The sequence below is a fragment of the Artemia sp. Qi Xiang Cuo genome, chromosome 11 (genome assembly GCF_049724085.1).
Source record: "Artemia sp. Qi Xiang Cuo chromosome 11, ASM4972408v1, whole genome shotgun sequence".
NCBI classification, from domain to species: domain Eukaryota; kingdom Metazoa; phylum Arthropoda; class Branchiopoda; order Anostraca; family Artemiidae; genus Artemia; species Artemia sp. Qi Xiang Cuo.
The window spans coordinates 42829881-42848398 of NC_142804.1; the positions used below are offsets into that span (position 1 = coordinate 42829881).

The window sequence follows — 18518 nt, forward strand, 5'->3', positions numbered from 1 at the left end:
TACTGGCGTAATCGTCAGATGTATAGCAAAAAATACTCTACAAAAATTATCTTGATTTTTACAATCTGCATAAGACAAGTTGGCAAAAGTTAGAGGGACTGACATGCCATACAATCCAAATTTACGCACAAGGATATTTTATTCCTTCGGCTTCAAATCACGACATGTTTTCACAGAATTCAAGCTAAGTTACTGCTCGAAAAAAGGATAAAACATAAGTTGAAGATGCAACAAAATAAATAAAATGAAAAATTAATAAAATTAAACTACAGATGTAAGTTAACGATGCAAAGAAAACGTAGCAAATTTAATGTACGCCTGCGTGGTTAGCCTACTTTATTGTCATCCTATATGAGGCTGACAATTTGCGAACTTGTGCTGCCAAAGAAGCCTCACCGAAAAAAAAAAATAGCGAGGCAATCGAAGTTCGAGTGGCCACTTTTGAAACAAGCATTAAAAAACATCGATTAGCAGAACCCGTCAAATTTAATGATATTCTAATTCCTGTTTACTAATGCTGCTAATGTTAACTGAGTATTTTCAAGAAAAGGTCTTCTGAGCTATTGCATTCTTTTCAAAAATAGATATTAAGTTACATTAGAAAAGCAAGAACATAAATAAGACGGATATACTCGATTTAACCACACAATGGAACGAAATAATATCTCACAGAATACCAAGAATTCTACTTTTAGTATATTCTACTTTTATATATATATATATATATATATATATATATATATATATATATATATATATATATATATATATATATATATATGGTAAATATATATCATATTAGATGATAGCAGAGAAAAATTCCCCCTAAGAATATCACTCAAATATTCTTTTTCACAAATGTAGGGGAGCATATGTCCTCAGTTTGGAAGCCCTGACTTGCATGCGTTGATCAATTATTTATTTTAAAACTAAAATAATTTTTATTCAACTACTTTACTGAAATATGAAAAATATATGCTACACGTTATGTGTAAATGTTACACACTAATTATATTAAACAATGATGTAGACAAAACTAATTCTTCTTCCTCGGTCTTTAACCGAGGAAGCTTGACCGAGAAACTTCCTCGTGCCTGTAAACTTGACTGAACTTGATACCCAATTTTTGTCTGGACATTTTAACTGTGTCTTTAAACTTGTTGACCGAACTTGATGCCCAATTTTTGGCTGAAAAAAAAAAAATTACAGAATACCAGAAAATTGAAGTGAAAAGGCAGAATAATATTTTGACTTTGTTCATTTAAGGTCACTGGAGATTGATACGAGTTGAAAAAGATGACTAAAGTTGATGCATACCAAAAAGAAAATAATAATAAAAAGTCGAATTGCACTATTGGTTTTTCCAATATTCTATAATTCTTCCTCGATAAGTCTATTCCTTTCCAAATCATCTATAATCACTGAGTCAGCATAACTACAAGCTTGTAGCACAAGATCATTGAATACATCTGGTCTATCAGCATAAACATGATGACCTGACCCATCAATGAGCTGCACGTCCACAAATCTATCCTTCATTTTGTCGCGTAGATATAGACCCGGATTTTTGTCAACCCAAGAGCGGGCTCCATAAATGAAAGTCAAGGATATATCTTCATGCAGCCCTTCTATACGTTGAATCATTGGAAATTTTGCCCAACCGAATTCGGCCATCATGGCATGAAAACCAGCTTCGCCCCTGCAACCAGGAAAAAGCTCAATCAATAAGGCTGAAAACTAAAGAAACCTACCAAATACACAAAAAATACACGGCATTGAATGAGCAAGCACAAACAGGATAACTGAGCGGGTGGCGGGCAAAATAAAAACATTCAAACACTTTCTGAAAAAAAAAAAACAATTCTAGCGATCATAGGCGCTTTGGATCTGTCTGGCACCACACGTTATGACTGAAAACAAGTAACAGATCAACATTGATTTAAGATTGGAATTCCTATACTATTTTTGTTTATAGTCACTTTGAAATCCTTTTCAAAATTCAAGCTAAGACTTAAAACTATTAAAACTAAGACTTAAGAAAAACAGAGCGACAGGATGGTAAAGGTGACTGATCGGTCTAGATATCCTCAATCATCACAAAAGTTTAAATACAAGTTTTTTCATTTGTCATATACAGATTTTTCTTGTACCCCCCCCCCCCCCCAAAGAATCACAGCTATGCGCCTGATCAAGGAAAACACATTAAAAAAATTTCAGAAGTTACCAGAAAATATCAGCTATTTACAACAAAAAGGAGATATCCAGCTTAAAACTAGATATCATCCATAAAGAAATGAATATTAGTTCTTACACATTAAATATGGTGAAAACATCCAAGATTCCAAATAGTTAAAAAAAGCATGACTTGTTTACCCGGTGAAAACCAAATAAGAAATCCGGCATACTTCATGGGAGATAGAAGAGAGGAGCTATGTTGAAGATTCTTCTTGATTTTACGGATTCTATAATCTCGATCTCTTTAATTCTACGTAATGTGTACCCTTTTACTTCATACAACTAAAGAACTAAAAAAATGCCGACGAATTTAAATTGAAAGATAGTAAATTATACAGTTATTTTACCATTTGCAGACTTTGTACTTGCGTCAGACGATTATTACTAATTATTTTTCTGACTGCCATATTTTAATTTAAAAAATAGATAAATTAAATGTAAAGCATATGACACTACAATCTTTTTATATTTTCTAGATTCTAATGACAAAAATATATAACTGAATATGCCTTGAAAAAAGGGGTTTAATCCTGTCCATCTAGTCAAAGAGCTGCCAGCCGTTGAGGTTATTCACCGAGTAAACGTACAGAAGAGAAGGAGTCTAAATTGTGTGAATTGAAGGAGCTGGGGGTTTGCCCCACTTTGATTCGGCTTTTTTTGCTTATATTTGAGTCAGGAGAGCGGCGCTGGAATCAATTTTGGCCCGGGCACCACCATCCTTAGGAACGGCACTGAATTAGTCTACTCCAGTAAATTTACTCCTAAGATTTAGTCATGTCTCCTAGATGAGACAAAACTACAACTAATTGAAAAGGAAAAGAATCTACTTACGTAGGAGCTTGGGCATTACAATGATATATATAGTCAGGTATGGCAAGCTCTGCATCCGGGAAATGTCGCATAAACTTCGTAGTTATGTCTGGTCTGGCTTTCCGTACTAAATACGGACCTGGGAAAAAAAGGAGAAAAGTAGAAACGACTTTTTGGGATAAAAACGAATTTGAATTGTGCATTTATGACAATTCAAATCCTAAAAAAAAGGTCAAGATTTAGAAAAGGCTCTGGCAACATTAGCAAACAACAATCCTCAAATCTTTAATTGCATTTGTGGAAAGGAATGCAAAAACCCGAGGGGGAAGGCAAAGGAGATCGGAAGTATAGATGTACTCAACAATGAATATATGTTCAGAAACCTCTTTTTTTGCAAATATAACTATACTCTTTTCTTTTGAAAGATCCCAAGCACTAATTTACGTTTTTTAATTATATAGAAGACCTAAGACTATAACAGGATGACAGATTTTAAGTATATTTTCTACTGAGGTTGGAGGAGCTTAAAAGTTACGTTTAGTTTTTCTTTTATGTACCCAGCTGAGACTTGTCGAAGCACTGAAAACAGTATTAAACAATATTTTCATTAAAACGGTGTCCAAGAAGTTCACATGAGAAGCTAAATCATGGATTAAATGCATTGAAAACAAAGCACAATTGCATACAAATTAGACTTTGCCAACAGTACACAGAAATTTCCGATGACGTGTTCTTAGCTCCTTTTCCTATACGCAAGTATCTAAGAATTCACTGATTTGGGAAACAATTAGCGAGCCATTTAAAAAAGAAACACGAAAATGAAAGTGCAAGGATATTAACAGACAAAATGACACACAAATACACTGTCCTTAAACTACAACTACATATAAAAATGTTAAGATTTAAATCTCAATATTTTCAATTAGATCTAAAGAAAATATCTAAAAAAGGACTTTAACACCAAACTGTGGTTATGAAAATTGGCAGGAAGAGACTCTTATTGAGTATTATAACTATATAATATAAGGCTAATCGGATAGGCTAATTCTAGCTCTTTACTTTTACAGAATATGTATTGAATAAAAAAAAAATCAAGAAAAAGGTATCCGACGATACAATTTGAACCACCTCTGAGCACATTCCAAGTAATTACAATTTTTTATATTATTAATTTGCTTATTGCTTTATCTTTAGACAACACAAATCAGGATCATAGGGTGTGCAAGTGTCAAACGAATTTACCTACGGTATATAAATAAATACACAACTGAATATTTTAGATCAATCCGACAATAGTCAAACCACAGATCATTTTTGGAAGAGTCTGCTTTAGAATTTTATTTTATTTTAAGATAGTATGTAGATTTATTGTTAGCCTTAATTATGAGAATGCCTTCAACTAAAAATTAAGAAAACAACAAAAATAAACAAATTGTTCATTATGCACATTTGAAAGCTGCTCTCTTAAGCTATAACAACCTCTTGTGAACTGAGACACCTACATCAACCTCAGAAGTGCATCAGCTTATGATTATCGATATCCATGTCATAAAGCTATGCCACATAATACTCCCATTACATTGTTTTAGAGCTTCGGGGATAACCCATTTTTTTAATCAGAGCGATCCTCAGCCAGAAAGCACTCAGTTGTGGTGACAAGATTTTCGTAATCATTTTCCTCGTTTCTATGAAAAAAAAAAAAATTAGGGTCCATACTTTCTCCCAGAAAACTAAGAAAACGTCATATCTTAAAGAAAATGGTATTTTTTTTGCATGGCGATTAGCTCTGGACGACGAAAAAAAAGTGGTCATTGACTTCCCAGGCAGCAAACTTTTAGGAATAGGTCATGAATAAGCTGATACCCTGTCTGTTTCGAACGGCGACTATGTTGAGTTACAGACGTGCCTCTCCAATGCTTGTTATAAAAAACGTTTCCTTCCTGGGTCCTTTGAATGTCTAACAGTAAATAACTGTCTGGACAGATCGTCGAACCAAACGTAATTTGATACTTTAGGCAGCATGGAAGGCCGAAAAATCCAGCCGTAATCGAAACCATTCAAACCAATGACATGTTTAGCAGAAGGCCTGTTTTTTATTTGCATGACCATGAAAAATCACAAAAAAAAGACCTTTTTAAACCAATCACCGGGCTCCATTCTCATTTTGTTGATAATCCTGTATTGGCCGAGATTGGAAACAACTGCAAGCCTAAGCTAGTCCTGTTTCTCTGAAACTACCCCCCTTGCTGAACTGATTGTGTGCAAAGCAAATGGAAGTCGACAGACGTCATCACGATGAAGCTTCTTTTACACTCGATATGTGTGACAGTTACTTTTTTTCGAATTCCACATTCACTCTTGATCATACTGTCCATTATCCCTATTGCTTTAGCATATGCAGAGCGTTAATTGCGTAGGCTAAAGCGGTCACACTCATGCCGTCAAGATCTAATGGGACAGAGCAAACTGAACAGGCTCGCACACATCAATATCCTTTCCAATGCTCTGGTGAATATTGAAAAATATTCTAGGCGTCTTTGGGAAGGGATCGAAAAGTATGAGAGCACAACAAGCATTTACAATGATTATGTTACTTTGTATGTGATCCAAGATTTGTAACTTTTTTCTAGAGCTCTTCCATTTTCATTATTAGAACTTTTTGGTAATATAATACTTAACAAACTCTATTACTCGTACGCTCCTTTTATTTTGTTAATTTTCAGTTAGCCCTCCCCCACCCTGAGTGTTAATCCTAAATACACCACTGATCATCATTGTCAACTACAAAAATTTAACACTAAAACGTCCAAAACTTCACGTCCAGGGATAGGTATTTGTTGAGACTCTTAACAGGATTGCAAGTATTTCCTTGGGAGTAGCTGAGAGTCAAGTATGGAATACAACCCCAGCTTATTTACTGAATATTACATCAGTTGACAATAAAAAATTACGATTCATAGGGATCTGCACCATATAACAACAAGTAACCACTCAGCAACAAGACTTGATAGTCCGTGTTTATTTGAACTCTCAAGCGGACAAACAAAAGGTATGCAAAAAATAGGATATGACCAACATCGAAACAAGTTGATAGAATGTAAAATATTACCTAAAGGCCCACTAACTCGTACTGGTGCTAAGGGGCTAAATGAAGATAGAACGAAGCGTACACCTCGGGCCCACCAGGGCATCTTGTTTAAAAATTCATTATTAGTAGGTTTCACGGGAAAACCCCATGGGTCGGCCAAAATGAGATGCTTGACTCTGAAAAAAAGTACAAAATATCACTACGAAATGCCACCAAAAAAAAGAAACTTTTGCTTATTTTGAATATGAATTAATTAATCAGCCTTGTCAAGATTTAAAGACAGTGATTGCAGTACTCATTCTTGTACCAAAAATTTCGAGAAAAACAAATTATGAAAACATTTTTCTTGATTTTTTAGTTTGTTTGGCCAAACTATTCAGAATCAAATGGGCAGTCTTGCCATAACTTGTACAGCTTTGATACAAAATCCGAAAAAACGACAGAAAATAAGAGCTGACACCTACTTCCCCAGAAAAGTTCTCCCGTTTTGTGCCAGAGATAGAGATATTGAGAATTAATGAAACTTGAGTTATTAGAAAGCGTGAACTAGGTTTTTTTTTCGATTGAACGAAGCAGAATTTCAAAGTTCAGATAATGGTAGTCCCTAAAATTATTCTGGCATACGTGCTTGGAAAACATTAAAAATCCACTCAAGAGAAGTATCTTTGAACAATTTTACAGCTTTAGAAATTTCCTGTTGTGCTAACCACTTTGCTTAGAATCTTCGCCAACACAGGATACATATTATTTATGCTGTATGTACATTGAATAGACAGCGTTTAACTTAAACATTAGTAAGAAATTATACATTTTCTGTTTTTTAAACTAGCCTCTCATTAGCTTTTCGAACTGCTGACACATTTAGGATTTCCTATCAATTTTTAACAAAATAATTTTAGAAGTTTCCTGTGGTGCTAGGAAAATTGCTTTGTCTTTGAGATTTTCAGCCAACGCTGAGGCCCGCAAAATGACTTTTATGGTACGGAACGGTATTAAATCAATCAGACAATTAGATCATTATCCCCTAAGATAAGCAATTTAGATTTTGCAATGCAATATAGAGTTACATAAAAACAGAAAGCTTTTACATAATGTTTCCATTCGTTACTATATGAAAACCATAAAAATGCCTCAATTCCTTTTCGTAGCAGTTAGATACATATAAGCAGAGCATAAAAATACGCAAACCGGTTTGTATGACCACAAGTAAACATAATTCGGTACTTGTATGATATTCCGGCCACACTCTGTTTTCTCTCTGCAAGAAAACCGGTTTCTCTCTGTATCAATGATTGCACTCAGACACAATCAGTTTAGTTTGAGCGAGATAAAATATTATGCAGGTATATTTTAATTAAACATTTAATATTTAGAGGTGGTTAGGTTAGGTATTTAATATAATGCACTCAGGGCGGCCTTCTTTCACTAATTTTCTGTTGTAGTTTCCATATTTTTGTTGCTAAAGTATTATATTTCATCATACTTTGGTACATTTAACTATGATTAACCTAACTTCACTTTTTGAGTGTGATCGGGATATCATACAAATACCCATAATTCTGTTATTGCATCCAATTATTAAGGTTCATTTTGATTCACAAGGAGTGAAAATAAATTACTGTTCTTCTTCTTTAAATGTCATTTCAAGATTCACAAAAGATGTTTAAAAAATCATTAATAAGAAATGGAAAAAATATGAGGACCGAGAGAGCGTAATTGAAGTCGTCCATATGATTGTTCTTCGGCGTAATGAGAACAGCCTACCACGTACATGAAACTTTAGATCCACAAAAGCTGGAAACAAAGAAGAAAGTTTTCAATCTTACTAACTCGCAATAGAACCTAAACGCCTTTCATTTTACTTCTTAGAATTTCAACAGACAAGCTATATTTAGAACTATGAATATGACTTTCAACGATGTCATCAACCTAACCAACAAATAAAAAATTTCATCTATGAAACCTGAAAACAACTTCTTTAAATAAACACCTCATCCTTCAAGGCCAAAAGAAGTCTAGACTCATTTATCTTATTCCTCAATATATACTCCATAACTTCATCAAGACGAGTTAATTTCATTCACAAATTCATCTAATAATACACGTAAATAAAAAAGGTGAATAACGTAAATAAGCGTAAATTAAAATAAAAAACATAAATACCCATACACAGGTATAATTCTTGAGTGCTAGGATGTGAAACCGGATTCCACTTATGATGAGACTTAAGCTCACTAGAAGCATGTATTTATCCTTAATGGGTTTTATCTCTTTCGACTGAGCCTTTTAATTTTGGTACAAAATAGACACCCAAGCACAAATTTATAAAATTTCTCACAATCAAAAAAATCCTTTAGTCTCTCTGAGAAGGGGCTCTTATTTCAGCATTAAATTCTTTGACCTTTGATCATGTTAATTATTGAAAATGATTAACATTCAATCATTTGAGACTATTTCCTAAATATTTCGTGGATATTTCTAGGCCAAAAGAAGTGCAACATATACGAGACTGTCATAGTCGCCGAAGCACTAGTATTAGTCGTAGTAGCCTTAAGATAAGATTTATTGCTGAAAAATGGCTATCACAAGCCCAAAAGGGCCGAATTCGCACTTTAGCGTCAAATACAGCGAAAAAAGAACAACAAAAACAAAAAATCAAACAACAATAGAAAATTATAAAAGGGTCAATGTCAAATACGTAAAAACGTTAAAAACAAAACAAAGTACAAAGTAAACTCATAAAATTAGAAGGCCAATGTCAAGTCAGCAAAAATGCCCCCCCCCCCCAAAAAAAAAACACGAAAAATTAAAAAGGGGAAAAATTAAAATTAAAAAAAAAACATAAATTATTTGGTGAATAACAAAAATAAATATAAAACCTCCAAATTGGCAAAAGGGGCATTAAATTTAATAAATAGGAGGTAAAGTGGGTGTGAGGGGGGGGGGGAGGCAGCGGAGATTCACTGGTTGAAAATGTCAACTATGTAAGGGATAAAAGTTCTTATATATCTTTAAGTTCAAACTCTTATTGGGGCGAGAAGGGGGATTTTGGTTGACACAGAAAGCGGGAAGCGGGGTCGAAGGGGTGAATATTGACCAGGGGAAAAGGGGAGTTGTTCGAGGGTTATGAAGGGCATTGTTAGCAAAACGCAAGGTAATTTTTTCTCTCCTTTCCTTAAGGGTGACAAGATTAGCTCTCCTAAGAAGGGAAATATAAGGTACTTTACCCTCATTGAACATAATTCTTAGGCACCTTTTTTGTGCTTCCTCAATTCTGTCCGGCAATTCAATGGAAATGCCAGGATGCCAAACAGTACAGGCGTACTCAAGGGTCGGGCGTACAAATGACAGAAAAATCCTCAAACAGTGCGATTTAGGGCATTTAAATTTTTTAAGGAGTTTAAGGAGGGAATATGCGGCATTTGCACGTTTTAAGATGTCATTAATATAACCATTTTAAGTCGCTTGAGATGGTAACGCCCAGTAATTTCATAGTGGTAACGGAAATTTCAGGGGGGATTGGACAGGAGAAAGCAGGAGGAGTTTTAAGGAAATTAATAGTAAGAACAATTGACTTTAAAGGGTTGACTTTCATATCATCAGTAAGAGCTTCGGCTGATATCGATTCCAAGATGTACATTGGGTTGCTTTTGGAATTTTTGGAACATGTCTCTAAGACAGTTAGATCATCAACGAATTTCCATCTAGCAGTCACATTAAATTAAGAGTATTTAATGTAGTCGGAATAGTTGGAGCGTTCAGAGCCCCCGAAGTAGAGGTAGAAATGTTGTAGAAAAATCTAAGTCTAAAAGAATTTACTTTCCGATTTGTTACCCTATCCTCGCATAGCCTTTGCCGGTTCCCTTAAGACAAAGTCCATCAAAATAATGTAAATGGGATAGGATACAGTACTGTTTTACTTCGGAGACCGCACAGACCAACAATTAATGTATCTTCCTACACTATCTGCAACCTACATTATCAGTTTAAAATAATAATCCAGTATACGATACGAGGATAGTGCTCCACTAAGGCTTTTCAATCAAAGGAATCAAATTCCAGTACACAACCTAAAAACTAAGGACTGAAGTGATCTGATGATTCAGAACTTTCTAAAATGTTAATCTGAAAGGGAAAAATTTGATCAACGCACCTCAATATAAGCCACTAGTAATTGAAGCAATTTAACCTTTCAATTACTTTCGAATGACTAGCAGCCAATCAATTGGGATCATTTTTTTTAATAGTTCCTGAATAATCCTCACATATTCAGCTTGAACCACGTGACCTGGTTTTGTAAAATATTCAAGCTGAGTACTTGAAAAGGGAGAAGTAACAGAGAAATCAATTACAAGTGTACAAGAGATCTGAAAAATAGTATACTTCGGATTAAAAGCTAACAAGCGAAAGATATCGAACACGATTTGACAAAATCAAAGGAAAAAAAAATGAGTTGGGCAAAATCATGTTCATCTGACGTTCTTTTTTTTAAGTAAGCATAAATAAATTGCAATAGAAGAATGTAACTTTTGCTCTGTCAAGAATATTATGCAAAAACACAAGATGCTCGTCCTTAAGAGAAAAAAAAACATGAAAACTTACGGATCAGGATATCTTAATGCATAGGAAGAAGCAAGAAATCCTCCCATACTGTGACCAAGAAGAATGACTTTTTCCAAGCCCATCATCTTTCGCCATTCCTCTAAAGAATCAATGAATTGGTTCTCGGCTTCCAGTGGATCTTTGCTGAAAAATGGACGCGAACTCCTAGCAAATCCTAAAAAAATGAGAGGTATCATCGCGTGCAGAATCAATTTTTTTTTACGGTCAACAGGCAGAGTTTAAAGAGACAAAAATCAATAAAATGTTCACACATACAGACTGTTTCAACATAAAGCCTATGTCAACACGTATAATACATATAAATATTTCTCATATAAGGCAAAAAGAAGTGCATGATAGTCCTCATGGTGATGCTCCACAAAAACAGAGAGGATATAAATTTTTATCTCTTGCTTGCATTTTTCCTTTCTTGTACTTTTTTTTCTCCTCAAACTGTGTACAACTAAAAATTCTTCATCTTACAGAAGAATGCAATATATAAAAAAAAAATTCGTTTGGTTTTACGGATTTTTTTTTAACCAAGACAGAAAACAGTCGTTAGGAGTTACTTGTAGCAAACATTCCCACAATTGAAGTGAAGAAACTCTATTTTTAAGAGAAATTCAACAAACTACAAAGGCATTTATTTAACGCCAATGAGGGGAAAGAAGGAGTAATTCGAAAAACGCCAAAAACAGGCAAATTAATTTTTAGGACACTAACGGGAGAAAATGTATAAGTCTTGACATCTTGGACAGGGCCACGGTCTAAAGCTTTTCCAACGAGAAAATGAGCTATATTCTATTGCAGTAGGTATCTAATCAACCAAGAAAAAAAAAGGAAAGTGAAGAGAAGAGGCTGATATGTGCATCAAATATCTTCAGTCACACACAAAAGGGGACGAAGGGTTGACCTGTGCTGACAAAGACAAGTTACGAATTCGGTTAGATGAAATAAAGTATTTGTTTCATATTCTTATTTGGGAGCAATGCTTTAGAACTCGCAGACGAAATTTTTTTTTTTTTTTTTTTTTTTTTTTTTTTTTTTTTTTTTTTTTTTTTGGCTGACACGAAATAACACAAAATGAGGAAGTAATATTTTCTGACCAAGGACCTAATAGCGAAATTTATATAGGAAAATGGATAAAAACCGCAACTCAACAGAAAACATTTGAGTAAAAAAAAGCCTTTGTTTATGAATTTAATAAGAATTAGGTAGAAAAACTTCTTTAAACAAAAATAACTCATCGAGAAGCTAACACTGGAGGGTTAAACATGAAAGGGTGAATTGATATGTAATGGAGTCGTCTATCTCCATGCCAAATCCTGCCCTTATTGAGTGAAACATACTACACAAAAATTATTTTCTACAGATTATCTAACCTAGAGTTAGAAATATAGTAGTTCTCCCGGCAATAACTATGTCTTTAAAGAAGATAGTAATTATTCCTGGCTCCAATCTCAGGTACATAATGAACTGTAAAAATCCAACATGTTTGGACAATCAAATTAATAGCATACAACGTCTGGAACACGTTTAACAGGAACCAGCTCTAAAAAAAAGATCCTCCAAAGCCATGGACGGGACGCAGGGCGTCGACACTTGTCGACGCCCCGCGTTGCCGGGTCTTTTTTAAAGGAGAAAGGTAGCGAGCCTGTCACCCAGCCTTGACAAGAAGAGATCAATCCACTACGCTACCACAGGATAACCGGCTCTATTAAGCTTATTCTCATAAAAAAAAAATTCAACAGAGCGTCCTCAGCATCATTAGGGTTATTTATCCGACTCACTCTAGTCTCCCTAGACTTAATCCACAATAGATAGCCACATGGTTATTCAGCCTAAAGTTAGGTGAAACACTTCAGATAACTAAGAATTACGGCACCCGTCATGATTTAGCCGTGCTAGAATGTAGACCGATATTCTTGACACTTATCTGTGCAATTTTATGGTAGTAACCTTTGTACATTGTGAAGTTAGTAATTCGTCTGAAACGCCTAGGACAAGTAATCTTGCTCTAGTCCAATTGACATACATGCTAAGCAAGACAGCAATATCTGGCCACAGCCTTAATCTACAAACCATGATTTCCTTCATCTTTCATAAGCAGCCCTGATTGGTCCAAAGTGATGATGGCTGGAAATTGATGTCTAGCTAAGCACATGTGTGAACGGGGCTTTAGCAGATAAGCGATCTTAGTGCACTGGAACACAATGAAAAGCACAAGACTGCTTAAATAAACTCCCTTAAGCTTAACTCCCATTTCTCATCGGAAATCCTAAGTCCAAAGTAAATCTAAGTGACACGTGGATACTTTATCTAATTAGCCAAACTTAAAGCGCATGTAGAATGGATACTTTTTAAGTGACGACATATATGTATGACAGATTTCTTTCCCTTTATGTAATATGAAGAAAACGAAGTATCATCATAATTTTTGTTCTGTTTTTAATTGAATGTTTTATTTTATGTTACTATCATTATCTCCTTCTCTGAAGAGCCATCTGAAACAAGGATCGTTTAACAAGTAATTAATCAGGTAGAATAATTACTTATTTATATCTTACCAATCCAGTCCAAAGCATAAACAGGTGTTTTGGATGCAAAAGCGTCCAAATTTAAACACCAGAGTCCAATGCCAGCAGCAAATCCATGAAGCACAACAAGCGGAGTTCTACCAGAAATCTTTTCATTGAATGCTATAGTTCGAATTTTGAGTCCACCAGAAGTGTTGATGAAAAAGTCCCTAAATGGAGTCTTCAAAACTGAAATTAATAAGTTCAAGTAAAAGATTTTTTTTGAAAAGTTCAGTAAATAAATTCCAAAAAACAGCCACGACAGGTTTTTGCTTACCCAATATTTATTCAATGTTCATTCTCACGATTATGCTGATGTTTTCAATTGAATAGCAAAATTTTACCCATGGTCAAATCGCCGTAACTAGACTAGAAGGTGTTTGAGTCATATTTTCAAAATTCCCAAGGTGCGTAAATTGATGTTTTAAGCTTTTGGCAGGAAATTTTTATTCAATGGTCTTAATAGGAAACCCAATGACGTAGAAAAGAAGATATTTTGTGAAAAAATCATCATGCTTCCATTGATCAACATAAACCGATGCCCAATCCCCTAGAAGAATCTTAATCACTTTTTAGCTCATTTTCCAAAAAGAGTATTAGATACATCCATTGGGGTTAAATCCCATCTGAAAAGTACTCTCATTACCTAACTGGATTAGAAATTAACACTTTTCACAAATGCCACTTATTGCTCACTGGTAAAACCTAAAATCTTGTTTTTGATAATAAAATTATTTAGACCTATTTTTTGCTAATCTATTCAAACAGGAGATTACACCTTGGTTGTGTTTTTGAATATCACCTTACTTTTTAGACAAAAAAAACAACAAAAAAACAATTTTAATGATTGCAAAAACGCATGAAGAGTCTACAATCTGTTTTGTTGGTAGCACGTTAATAATTTGATGATCAACAGTTTTCTAATGCCTAAACAAGGCAAATTATAACTCCCAAGGATTATCACTGACATTTTTAGAAGAAATCCTCTAATAAAAAACTTTTATTTTCAAAACAGCTCACAAGCAAATAGTTACTCTTGCCACTACAGATGCCTAAAATTAACTCAGGATTAAGCAATACATCTATCGGAACAAGATAGTTGAACAATCCAGTTAGCTCTGACCAACTGTCCTATTTTGGGTCTACGGTCAAGCTAAGTGATTGTAACCCGCAAAACTTTGGGTACACAGAAAAGCATACCTTATGACGGTGAAAAGAAGAAAAATTATGCATAGCTAATCGCACTACGGTATTACTCTCTCTGTTTTCAGTACTATGATAATTTTTTTGCTGTTGTCATTGCCAAAAATTCAAAAACTAGCAATACTAAGTTCCAGACAACGCACATAAGATAAGCCCCGTTTTCAACAAGCTTATTGCAACTGATTATTGTGATTACTTTGAAAACTCAGAAACTAGGAATACGCACAAAAGACAAGCCCGTTTTCAACAAGCTTATTGCAACTGATTATTATGATTTTTAGTGTTCAATAACAAATTGCAATTATTTAATGCGTTCAAAAGCACCTATTGAAACCGTTACAATTAATTATTTGCTTAGTGTGCTTTAGAGCTCATTAAGCTATAATTCGCCCTTTTACAGATAGAAAATGCTTAGAATATTTATCTATTAGTGTAAGCTAACAATAATTTTGGTATAGTTTCAAAGTTTCTATGGCTTTACAATATTTTTTTTTTTCGAGAAATCTATTTTGATGTTGAAACCGCGTTCAATAGAGCAGAATAATTACACTTATTCAGTAATTTATTGCAATTAGTTGTAATCAATTACAATAAGTTCTTTTGAGCTTGGGGTAAATACTTATTAATATTCACCCCAAAGTTTTAGGCAACAATGCTCAGGAGAAAGAGTCCTCTTTCTATATGCAGGTGTGTTAACAAAAGTGTTTAAATATGAGGATCCAAAGAAAACTGTCTTTCCAGGATTTAGTTCGCTTTGCACAAAGGAAAGGCGGCAAGTGTTTCAAAGTTACTTGCATGCTTATAGTTGTAATGCATTGCCCAGTTATTAATCAGTAATGAAAACAGAAAGAAAAGGACAGCTAAAATTACGCACTCTAAGCAGGACTCAACAAAGGAATTTCTATTAAAAAGAAAGGTTTAAAAGAAAAACAGTTAGTGTTGGGAAATTAATTTTACCTTCCACTTTATTAGCAAAAAAGAAAAAAATAATAAACGCAACAAAATACTAACAAAGGAAAACAAAGTAAAAATACAACTATATCAGTTGGCTGTAATGATCCGAAAAGAAATTAAAAACATATAAACCAGTACAGCCGAACCAGGGCCTGTTAAATGGTGTTGAAATCCTGTTAAAAGCTGAATTGATCCCCTAGGTAACCCTGGTGACACAGGCAGAACTAAGCTCTAAGGTAAGATAAACTGAATTGAGGTTTAAGTCCAACAAGTTTCATACATATTTCGATTTCAACTAGCCATGAACATTTCCGAAAAGAACATCTGAACAGCCCTATAAACATTATAATTGCATTGAATGAGAATTATGACACCATGTCCCACTGCAATCCACGATCTGACAAGCTGATCAAATGTATGCTTACTTACTCCAACGTCTGACTTTTGACGTCAATCTCAACGGCTATGCTCCAAAAAAGGGTTAATACTGGGTGGATTCAGACAACTAAACCAGCAAGTACTGAAATGTTGTAATATTTTCCCCAGCTAGCCCAGAACCACCGCCACTATTGTATTGTTTTTTATCCAAGCAACATACACAGATTGGTGCCCCTTTATTGCAAAATAGCATAGAACAAGTTCAAGTAAATTCAGCTAAATAATTGGATACAAATTTCTGATTTGGAGAATAGCTTTAATTATGAAAGAGGAGCAACATGTAAAAAAAGCCTCAGAAATCCAAAGAACCATATTTTGCCTTTCTGTAGGGATGAAATTTAATTTAAATAGAACTTGATCTTATGCCTATTACCTTAACAAGGGAAAAAAGTATAAGCTGTTCCAGCAGTTTTACCACAGCATTTTTTTCTTCTTTCTCATTTAACATTCTATACTATACCCAAGAACCAGTAACGGGTTTAGGCCTCGCAAACAGGGGGGGGGGAGGTATACAAAAATTACAATTGCAACAATTTTTTAGTCAATAAAGCACCCTAATAGGAGTGTAAAAACACAAAATAAACGGAATTTAATGTCAGATGTCAGAAAAACTGGGGGGCTTTCCCTCCCCTTCCCACGCCTAGAACCGCAACTACTATGAACTTCTATTTTACCCCATAGTTCTACTGCACTATTTAGCCAAAATATTTGGCCACATATCCTTACAAACAAGTAGTCAAAAAATTTCCATTGTGCAACTGGGCATATTGTATATTATTCAAACGTGTAGGTTCGCTAAAATAATCTTTTGGTATTAAACTGAATCTTTACAGAAGGCAGCAGCTTTTACAAAGCATTAGGACAAAGCAGAAATATTGCCATCTGAATTCCGACTTTGCATTTCAGATTAAAAGCAAAACTCATAAGGCCCTGGCCCTCCCAGAAGATCTTAAAAAAAAAGAAAAAAAACTGAATCAAACAGTTCGTGGTAATGAACTGTAAAACAGAGTCTTGAAAGCAATAGATACATCAAAAGAGTCAAATTTTAATGCTTATTCAAAATATGTAAAATTCATCAAATTTAATGGTACCCATCCAAAGTTACGAGCCTGAGAAAATTTGCCCGATTATTAAAAAAGGGGGAAACCCCCCAAAAGATAAAGTGATCTTAATGAAAATCACATCATCAGATTCAACATACCAGAGAACCACGCTGTAGAGGTGTCAAGCTCCTATGTACAAAAATATGGAATTTTACCATTTTTTGTCAGAAGAAAGATCATGGATGCGTTTTTTTTTTTTATTATTTTTTTTTTTTCAGGGATGATCATATCAAACCAGTGATCGTAGAAGATTGGGATGGGGCTCATTTGATCGGAAATCAAACGTTCTAGAGCCCTTTTTAAGCGAGCCAAATAATGGAGGGCAGCTAGCCCCCTTCCACGCTCATTTTTCTCCAAAGTCACCCGATCAAAATTTTGAGATAGCCATTTTTTTCAGCACAATCAAACCTAATAACACTGTCTTTGAGGATGACTTAACCCCTCACAGTCCCGGTGGAAAGGGCGGTAAGCTATGTACTTTGCCCATTGTTTACATATAGTATTGATTATTCGGAAGCATACAAACGTTTTCAGGTGGGATTTTTCTGGTAGAAGGGGGAGGGGGGTACGTGGGAAGAGTTTCCCATGGAGTAATTCTTCATCGGGGAAGGTAATTTTCCATGGAAGGGGAGTCGGATTTCAAAGCATTAGTTAAAAAAGCAATCAGAAATTATATAAAAAAAAAGTTTTTTCAACTGAAAGTTAGGTGCAACATTAAAACTTAAAACGAACAGAAATTATTACGTATATGAGGGGGTCTCCCCCTTTTCAATACCTTGCTCTTTACACAAAGTTGTTTTTTAATACTTTTAAAGGAGCTTTTTATTCTATTTAAACGGCCTTTGTGATTCAGGAGTCATTCTTAAAGAATTGGAACAAAATTCGAACTTTAGCGTAAAGAGCGAGGTACTGACAAGGGGGCAACCTCCCTCATATACGTAATAATTTCTGTTCGTTTTCAGTTTTAATGTTGCTCGTTACTTTCAGCTGAAAAAACTTGTTTGCTTTTTTATTTAATACCTAACAAAGATAGATTGCCCATGATAAATTTTCATTTAAAAAAAAATACAAACAGATTTTAATCATTCCCTTTAGAGTTTATCATGTTAAATCCCGTAAAATGGGGTTACTTTATACCACTTTTCATACACTTTAGTCTGTAAATCAGTATGCAGGATTGATAATAGGTTTAAGTCTTTAGAGTTCTATGACATTATCTCACTGGAAAAGGGTTCCACCATAATTTTTTTTTTTTTACTCATTTTTATTTTTATTTATTTCTTTTTTTATTTAAGAAAAAAACAAATAAACAACTTATCGTAAGCTTAGGCAAAACTATGCACTCATACATCTTTCCCATGATCTTGGACCAATGTTATTCCACAGGACCAAAGTAACCCCATTCTATGGTACTGAATATTTTAATTTAAACCGAATAAACGGAATACTTTCTTGAACTCGAGCAATAAGTAGAAGAGCTGGCTTTTGTGCATTTGAAATACAATTTTG

General features: G+C 34.4%; 1 protein-coding gene across 1 annotated transcript in view; it reads right to left on the reverse strand.

Annotated features, from left to right (window-relative positions):
• Positions 1-820: 820 nt before the first annotated feature.
• The window catches only part of LOC148946996 ((Lyso)-N-acylphosphatidylethanolamine lipase-like), an 18965-nt gene continuing 1267 nt past the window's right edge, over positions 821-18518 (reverse strand). Inside the window, exons 2-6 of the mRNA XM_089097225.1 lie at positions 13303-13500; positions 10736-10910; positions 6155-6309; positions 3067-3184; positions 821-1699 (exon numbers count right to left, since the gene is read on the reverse strand). Of these exons, the coding sequence (XP_088953351.1) occupies positions 1372-1699; positions 3067-3184; positions 6155-6309; positions 10736-10910; positions 13303-13500 (974 nt within the window). The 3' untranslated portion in view covers positions 821-1371. The remainder of the gene's footprint in view (positions 1700-3066; positions 3185-6154; positions 6310-10735; positions 10911-13302; positions 13501-18518) is intronic.